At 36.3% G+C, this 9,570-nt stretch overlaps 1 protein-coding gene across 1 annotated transcript in view; it reads left to right on the top strand.

Annotated features, from left to right (window-relative positions):
- The first annotated feature begins 954 nt into the window (after positions 1-954).
- LOC131951072 (CD109 antigen-like) overlaps positions 955-9,570 on the top strand; it is a 31,005-nt gene continuing 22,389 nt past the window's right edge. The window contains exons 1-13 of the mRNA XM_059313342.1: positions 955-1,093; positions 1,566-1,626; positions 1,983-2,137; positions 2,267-2,292; positions 2,890-3,043; positions 4,055-4,125; positions 4,247-4,372; positions 4,768-4,807; positions 5,092-5,176; positions 5,391-5,505; positions 7,281-7,505; positions 8,842-9,021; positions 9,358-9,456. Of these exons, the coding sequence (XP_059169325.1) occupies positions 1,574-1,626; positions 1,983-2,137; positions 2,267-2,292; positions 2,890-3,043; positions 4,055-4,125; positions 4,247-4,372; positions 4,768-4,807; positions 5,092-5,176; positions 5,391-5,505; positions 7,281-7,505; positions 8,842-9,021; positions 9,358-9,456 (1,329 nt within the window). The 5' untranslated portion in view covers positions 955-1,093; positions 1,566-1,573. The remainder of the gene's footprint in view (positions 1,094-1,565; positions 1,627-1,982; positions 2,138-2,266; positions 2,293-2,889; positions 3,044-4,054; positions 4,126-4,246; positions 4,373-4,767; positions 4,808-5,091; positions 5,177-5,390; positions 5,506-7,280; positions 7,506-8,841; positions 9,022-9,357; positions 9,457-9,570) is intronic.

The following is a 9,570-nucleotide window of genomic DNA, read 5'->3' as shown; positions in this document are numbered from 1 at the left end:
CACTATCTACTATCCACAACTATTATCCACTATCCACTATCTACTATCCCCTATCCCCTATCCACTATCCACTATCCTTTATCCGCCATCCACTATCCACTATCCACTATCCACTATTCTCTATCCTCTATCCTCTATCCTCTATCCTCTATCCTATATCCACCATCCCCTTTCCACTATCCATCATCCACTATCCACTATCCACTACCAGAATCGCCTATTTAACTTCCAAATTCCCTTGTCCAGGATTCCCTTGGCCTCCATTAAAAACCCCAGGTGAGTATCGACCTAGACGAGCAGTTCAGTAGAGTCATGTGATGGCAAGTGTGCTACAGTTATCGGGACTGAGTGGTAGGGCGGTGGAGCGCACGAGTTTTTGAACCTGTGGCAGGTGAGGTAGAGTTAACTTGTTCCTGTGACTTCGGCCTATAAAAGGGCTAGCGTGGTCAGCACTAAGCCAAGCCGCCTTTACCTCACCTAACGTGAGTCAGGTACAAATAGCTGGTAGTACTCACGGACATCTCATATTCGAGCCCGGGATCCGAACTCGAGACTTTCGGGTTAGGAGTCGTATGCTCTACCATTCAACCTCGTCGTCCAACTCAACCCATCTTTGTTACATATTCAAATTTTTATCTTTGAAGTCGGAGTATAAAGTTGGAAATGGTATTAACACACTCAACGTATTGTGCCCATTCATGAAGTAACACATATCTAAATAAGCCATAGAAGTGAAAGTTCGATATAGACTTTGTGAAGAAATATGAAATTTAACGAGAAGATTGTATGGAATAACTTATGTACATTTCACTAAACTTTATGTTAAGAAATAACACCTTACAACTTAACTTAACTAAAGAAATCAATATTTAATTACATGTTAATTGTAACGAGCATCGCAGTTGCTCGATTTTAGTCACTAATTAACTCTAAAAAACTTAAATGGGCACAATTGAGTATAGCTTGTATAAAGATGGTAAAGGGGTTAGATCATTTGCGCTACTCGACGTCTAATTAAAAAGTAACAGCTGTGTGGCTACAGGTCCTCATAAGATTTAACCAGTGCTTGCTTCTTGGGAGAAAGACTGCATAGGTAAGACGATTTTAGTTAAGGTTTAGCTCAAATAAATGCAGTGTAGAACTACAATAAATTTTTAGAATTTTTTTTTTGTATTTAAATAATAGAGGCCTAGGGACGGCATGCCCTAGTGGTAGAGTGCTAGACTGCTAGTCCCGAGAGTCTAGAGTTCGAACCCGTATTCAAATCAGTAGAACGTACCTGCCCACACTATCCCTTCATATGCCGAGGTCTCTGAAACAGAACTCTGTTTCATCTGTCCCATTTGTCTTGGGATATGATGATGATTTATAAAGCTAGCTTTATCATTATTTAAAAGAAATGGTACAATACAGTACTATTAAACTTAATCAATTTCAACACGTAAACTTTAATTAGTAATGATTTAAAATAAAACTTTAACAAACATGCAAATCATCTAATTGATTTATTTGAATAATTTCTGAGTTATCCTTACTGTAATAATGTTTGTCTCCCCTGTTTTCAGGCAACAACATGCGGTTATTCCTTCTTCTCACAGCGGTTGTCACCGCCGTGTGTGCACAAAAGTAAGTGGGGGTGAAAGGTTAATTAGCCTAATCAGCAAAAGTAATCTTATTAATTTTGAAATTTAGGTATAGTTGAAGTTTTAAAAAATTAGCTTAAAGTTTAATAAAGTTTTGTATTTCTGTTTTTAAAATAACAAAAACAATAATAACAACAACATCATTATTCACATTCATAACTGTTTGGGGCGTTTCGTTGAATGATATATTTTCGGGGGCCATTTTATCCACTTAACCGGTTAAAGTCTCGAATGTTTTTGTCACAAAGATTATAAAGTAAAACGATCATGCTTTTAAAATGTATTTTTTAGTTTATATTTTAAGAAACAGATAAATGATATACATTTTTTACGTTCCAGCTCGTATGTCGTCATTGCCCCGTCAGCGATCCGCCCCAACATGGACTTCACCGTCAGTGTCAACATTCTCAAGGCCACCAGTGACGTCACGGTCGTCGCTAAAGTTCTAAGGGACAAAACTCTTGTGGCTAGCGCCGAGAAAGTCTTCAAATCAGGTGAGTTAACATCTCTTCGTTAACGGAACGATGATGTCATATATAGAAAGCAAGTACAAATAACATTTATAATAACAAGCAGCTTAATTTAAAACGACCATATCAAAATGTGTATTTTCTCATTCCCAGGTTCTCCTGGTATGATCAACATAAAAGTGAGTCAAAGATTAATGAACGATTTTAATTTGAAAATTGTATAATTTCCATAATATCTTAGATAATTTATTTTTTCTAACCTTGTTATATATGACAAATACAATCCCTCCTCCCAATCCCCTCCATCAACGCACACACAGCTACACACCGTCCTGCCCAAAGACTACTACTCTCTCAAAGTCTGTGGCATAGGTGGTCTGGTCTTTGACCAGGCTGTCTTCTCAGCTACAGCAGCAAACAGTCTCAAAGTTTCTTCCAGCAAAGAGTCTACAGCAGCAAAGAGTCTTCGTTGTTTATACAACTGAATATGGCCATCTTAAAAAAAAGCAAACATTTAATTTATTTTCTTCCGGAATTCATCTAGAGTTTAGAAAAAAAAAAGAGATTAAAAATATTTTTCATAAAAAAGTTTGTATTATATCCGCCTTCTGTAGAGTAAGACAAATGCTATGTTACGTTACATGGAAACAAATTTTTATCGAGGAGGGGGATGTAAAAACATCATGTTTCTGTATTATAACTAATAAGAGAGACTACCAAAGTTATAGGTTATTTTACGTTATTAGTTGATATGATGAAAGGATATCTTTCCCCAGCTTCCCGCTGACCTACCCAACAGCGGCTACATGCTGAAAGTCGTTGGCAGCGGTGGTTTGGTGTTTGACAAGTCTAAGAGTCTCAGCTACAACAGCAAAGAGGCTTCGTTGTTTATACAGCTGAATAAGGCCATCTTTAAGCCTAGTGATACAGGTAGGTAGACGTTTATATAAGGCCATCTTTAAGCCTAGTGATACAGGTAGGTAGACGTTTATATAAGGCCATCTTTAAGCCTAGTGATGCAGGTAGGTAGACGTTTATATAAGGCCATCTTTATGCCTAGTGATACAGGTAGGTAGATGTTTATATACGGCCATCTTTAAGCCTAGTGATACAGGTAGGTAGACGTTTATATAAGGCCATCTTTAAGCCTAGATATACAGGTAGGTAGACGTTTATATAAGGCCATCTTTAAGCCTAATAATACAGGTAGGTAGAGGTTTATAAAAGGCCATATTTAAGCCTAGTGATACAGGTAGGTAGACGTTTATATAAGGCCATCTCTAAGCCTAGATATACAGATAGGAAGAAGTTTTTATAAGGCCATATTTAAGTCTAGTGATACAGGTAGGAAGAAGTTTTTATAAGGCCATGTTTAAGTCTAGAGATACAAGTAGGTTGAATGTTTCCAAATTCAAAAATAAATAATAATAATTTGCATTATAGATTGCGAACTTTATTAAATCTGGAAACAAAATTATATTACCGTTTCTAGGCTATGTGGTATGTGCTAATGAATACCTCAAGTTGAAAAGTCAACTGTACTATTGAGTGGGCAGACGAGGCTCGAAAGCTGGGGACAGCAACTCTTTTAGGAAAGAAGACTCCAAAATCAAACAACTGCAGCCTTGTAGTTTGCTCTTCGTTGCACAACAGCTATGGAAGCAAAACCAAAAACAAAAGCAGGCTGAAATCGTAGTCAATGGCCTCAATGGCGAATAACCAGTTGACACGTATACTTAATTACATTGGAGGGAAACTCTTCCAACATTCAAAATAAAGAACGAAGAAGAAGAAAAATCGCTACATATACCTCACTGCTAGTAGTATTTACGCTTATTCCATCCATACAAACTGGCACTTCGTCCCTCCCGACGATTTTGTGAAGTGAAAATTTGAGAAGAATATTATATATTTAAATATAAATAAATATTTTATTCCCAGTGAAGTTTAGAGTGTTTGGCGTGTATTCTGACTTGCAGTCGTACAAAGGAACAATGGACATTTCCATTTTTGTGAGTACTTTGTTATGCCACCATTGTGAATCAGTATAAAAAAACCAAGTGTTTTGGAATTGCATGTTGGTACAGGTACGCTATACATGAACTTACGTGAACTTTTTTGATTCTGGTACAGGACGCGCAAAACAACAAGATCAAACAATGGGTCAAGGTCACTGCAGAGGAAGGCGTCTTCACTCAGGAGCTGACACTGTCGTCTCAACCAGTTCTTGGGGACTGGAAAGTTGTCGTTGAAGCTGGCGTAAAATGTTTTTCAATGCTTTCTTTAATGTACTTTTGGTTTTTAGCCATTCCACGATTTTGGTCTGTAGGACAAACAATCGTTTCTACATTAAAAATAAAAGACCACAGCTGATGATGTATAACAATATGAAAGCTTAAAGCCACCTCGATCACCTCTGTATTTGGGAATTTAAATCAAACCTCAATGGAAAATCAAAGGATCTCAAACACAAACTGTGATAACTTTGGTTTATTCCCTATCGTCTCCTATTAATAGCGACACATTATTCTACAGTGCTTTGAACTTTACTTGACAATTAGGTCTAGTTTTTTATCAAATTACCGTTGTTAATTAAATATATAAATATGTAACAAATATTGATCGAACAGTTTTTTTTTCAAATTTGTTTTCAGACTATGAAAGAAGAGAAATCCTTCACGGTAGCTGAGTATGGTAAACAATTTTTTCTTACCATATTTAAAAGGTGCAATTACTGAATAAGTTCAGTCAACTTGATTTCTAGTTACTATCTCACTGTGCTGTTCTATGTTTTAGTATTGTGTCGTTTGAGAACAATCTAAACTTTACTTGTTGGTTAAAACACATTTGTAACATAAAGATCTATGAAAATCCGTAACAGTAATATAAATGCTAAAGTCCAAAACTATTTTATTTCTACTTTCGAAGCTAATTTGTTGGTATGCATTAAAAAATTAAATTTTAAAACATTTTTTTAGTCCTTCCCCAATTTGAGGTTGAGGTTATCATGCCCTCGTACGTTTTAACAAGCGATTCTGACGTCATGTTTACCGTTAAGTCCAAGTGAGTTGATTTTTGTCTCTATTTTTCAATGTGTTTTTAAATAGACAACCGCTTATTCTGTGGTATCAGTAGAAATATACTTTTCTCAAGAACTGAACACAATTTATAATTTTTTTAATGAATTAAAATTCATGTTTAACTTGAATATTCCCTTGAATTCTATACAAACTATGTATAAACGTTTAATAAATTTCAAATTTTGTATACCCTACAGATACACCTATGGTAAACCCGTCAAAGGAAACGCCAACGTCCAAGTAAAACTTCACGAAAGTCGCGGTACATCAGACTACTCGATGGCGACACCGGTGTACTTAGTCAGTTTACCTGTAGGTACTATAGTACATTGAGTACTTCAATAAAAGGGGAGGCTATTTATAGATTTAGGGAACGTGGCTTACAGGGCTGGTTATCTTTACTTGAGGCAAAAACATTTTTAGTTATACGTTTTTAGTTGTGTTTAAGATACAAGGCTATCCGGATGGTTGAGGATAATAGACTCTTCCAAAATAGGTGTGTTAGGTTATTATTAGCATTGTAATCTCGACTAGTTTTATGGTTAGAAATAAGGTTTAGGCGTATGGTAGGGCTAGGGTTAGGGATTAGGGTTAGCGACAGGGTTAGCATTGACATTAGCCAGCCATGTGTGCAGAGTTTCTTCCAGGCATCTCTTCGGGTGGGGGTGGGGGGGGGCTTAAAAAGGTCTACCTCTCCCCCCCCCCCCGAACGAAATGAAATTTATATAATTTATATAGAAAATATATACTTTTATTTATACTTTTTATATACTTTGCCCCCCCCCCCCCCCCCCCGAAGAGATGCCTGGAAGAAACTCTGCATCTGCCTACTATCTCACAAGCTTCAACATACGCAAGCCAAACTAAATCGGCTATCTGAAGAAGCCTCCAAAGTTGGACTAAAAATCAATAAAAACAAAACAGAGGTCATCACAATCAAGAACAGCCAGGACCTGCCCAAACTGCTAAATGGAGAAGATTTACATGAAACAAACACATGCACATATCTGGGAAGCGTGATCAATAAGGAAGGGGGAGCAGACGAGGACATAAAATGCCGTATCAACAAGGCTAGATGTGCCTTCAACTCACTGCGCCCGATGTGGAGGTCCACGGCCATGTCACTCCGGAGCAAAATTGGGATTTTCAACTCAAAGGTCAAGGCAGTGCTGCTCTATGGCTCGGAGACTTGGAGGGTCACGAAGACAAATACTGATAAGCTACAGGCATTCGTAAACAAATGCTTACGACATATACTTAAAATAAGATGGCCAGACAAAATATCAAACAAAGACCTGTGGCGAACTTTAAAGCAACAGCCAATAGAGACAGATGTCAAGGCCCGAAAATGGGGATGGATTGCGGACACACATTAAGAAAGGAAAAAGAAAACATCGCAAGGCATTCTTTAGACTGGAATCCCCAGGGGAAAAGGAGGGTGGGCCGGCCATGGAAGACATGGAGAAGAATGGTTGAAGAAGAGGCGAAAACAGCTGGGCTCACATGGGCACAGATAAAGGAGGCAGCCCAAAACCGAGTCCGATGGAGATGTGTGGTTGCAGCCCTTTGCTCCCTAGGGGCCACAAAGGAATGGTGATGATGATGATGATTATCAGACATTGGTATGAAAGTTCCCCGGCTATCCATCGATTTGGGAGCTTGGTTTAACAGAGTTAATGAGCATTTTTATAGTTAAAAAATGCTATTTTTTAAAATAAGGGGACAGCCAGTCATCTTGAGGAGTAAAATTCTAAAATAAAACAAATTCTGCCTTGTTGTTTGTTCTTAGATAGACACAGGCTATGGAAGCAAATCCAAAGATAGAAGCATGCTGAAATCGTTGTCAACGTTCTATATGGTGCATAGACGCATAACAGGTTGCCCCGTAAACCTTCATTATGTTGAAGGGAAATCCCATCCTGCGTTACAATTGCGAACAAAGAAAAAGTAAAAAAAAAAAGAAAAACCATTGTGATAGAGAAGAAGTAAAAAAAAATAAAAGAAAGACCATTGCGAACAAAAAAGAAGTAAAAATAATTAAAGAAAGACCATTGCGAACATAGAAAAGTTATTTTTATCTTCTTTAGATTGATGGGGAAATTAGGGTGACGGTGCCAATGTCGAAGGTCAAGGGCATTCGAGACCAACTGGATGAGCTCACCCTAATCGTTATCGCCAACGTGACCGAGTCTTTGACCGGAAACCAGATGTCCAGTAACGGAACCGTCACCATGTACGACAAAGGTGTGAAACTTGAGTACCCGGAGAACAACCCCAAGACCTTCAAGCCTGGTCTACAGTACATTGCTTATGTAAGTACATTACAGTACATTGCTTATGTAAGTATTTTACAGTACATTGCTCATGTAAGTACTTTACAGTACATTGGCTATGTACTTACTTTTCACTACTTTGGCTAAGTAAGTTTTTTACAGTAAATTGCTTATGTAAATACTTTATAGTACATTGGCTATGTTCATACTTTACAGTACATTGCTTATGTAAAGTACTTTAAAGTACATTGCTTATGTAAGTACTTTACAGTACATTGGCTACGTAAGTACTTTAACGTACAGAACTAATGCAAGTACTTTACAGTACATAGCTTTTTAATCCACATGGCCAAGTTATGCTTTGTTTATTGTCATTTTCAGTGACAAAGTAAAAACATTCACAAAATGTTTATGGAATAAAAAAACAACTAAAATGTGTTTATTTATCTAAATAAACCGGTAGTGATCTTCCCTAAACTTTCTCGAATATTCTTATATAACTCGGAATATAGAGGTGATTTTTAATTACTTAAACTTTTAAAAATAGAATAGAATCTCGTAGAAAAAAAAAATTGCGCACCAAGCGAACGCCAAAACAAAATGTGCATAATAGTGCGGAATATTATTAGTACTTTATAAATTTACATGCGTTTTTTCTGAGAAATCGGAAATGGCGTAAATTACTACTTCAGGTAAACGGAAAGTACTCAAAATTTAATAGCAGGTAGAGAATTAGATTTTTTACTTACGTGTGAAATTTCATTTATTTATCTGAAATAATACTCAAGTAGGCTTTGAAAAATTCAAAGCAGAAAAAGTACAATTTCTGGTAATCGGAAATCGCTCAAAAATTATTACAGATCTACAATTTTGATAAAATACTTATATATAAAATTTCATCAACCTAGCTGTAACGGTACTCAAGTTATCGTGTTTACACACACACACACACACGGACAAGATTTCAAAATTACGTTTTTCCGTATCAGTCAAAATGTATATATATTTTTTATAATTTTTGCCTGATTAAAATAAGTCCTCTATACTCCGGATGTGATTAAGGTCTGAGGTATAAAACGGTGAAAACTGTCAAAATTTCATGATATTTTTGTGCCGATTACAAGACTTTCTCTATACTTCGTATATACGAAAAAGTAAAAAGTAAAAACACCAAAAACATTCAATTATTTAGTAATCTCTGACACAAACCTAATTGACATGTTTTTATAACCATATTTATTTTTAACAACATCGTACATGATTTGAAAAAAATATTAATGGGCATTTTGAGGGTTTTATAGACTATTTTAGTTGATGTCAATTTTTTACCGACATCGTTTCACACATTTGATTTTCTTATTCTGTAACTTGACAGCTAAAAATCTCACAACCGGACGGACTTCCGGTCAGTTCAACCAGTGACAAAGTCAAGGTCAGCATTAGGGTCAACTACTGGGGCCGTCTCCTTCCTGAACAGACCCTGAGCGTCCCTAGCAACGGTCTGGTAACCATCCCGATACAGACTCCATCAGACGCCAACAATGTCAAAATTACAGTGAGTGTTTGGGCTGAGTGAGTTCTTGCTTCTTATAGGTTATCTTAGCTTTCTTAGCCGTTGTGTCTGTATTCTAAACAGATTCTGGTGTTTCATTTAGGGGCAATACATGCTACAGTACTATTAGACTGTAACTACTTTACTAACTAAAGGATCAATGTAAAAAAAATTATATATATATATATATATATATATATATATATATATATATATATATATATATATATATATATACGATAATAAATGATAATAAGTTAAATGAATTAAAAGCAGAACACTGGAAATAAACTTATATCGCCGATAATATTGGATTGCTTCTGACTATTTCAATTCTAGTCGGAATTCCGTGGAGTGTCCGAAATATTGTACTTAGAAAAGAGTCACTCACCCAGTAACTCGTACATCCAACTCGCCCTGGGATCATCTTCTATAAAGGTAAGAAAAACACAGAAAGTTTTTGTGTTATATCTGTAATCTTATCTGTCTGTAGTCGGTATATTTCCATTTCAACGAGTTGTTTTCTTATATAATCTATATATATAATTCTCT

Source organism: Physella acuta, unplaced genomic scaffold (assembly GCF_028476545.2).
Source record: "Physella acuta isolate Inbredline_101_S28 unplaced genomic scaffold, ASM2847654v3 ptg000797l, whole genome shotgun sequence".
NCBI lineage: Eukaryota > Metazoa > Mollusca > Gastropoda > Physidae > Physella > Physella acuta.
This window is presented reverse-complemented; position numbering and strand designations above follow the sequence as displayed.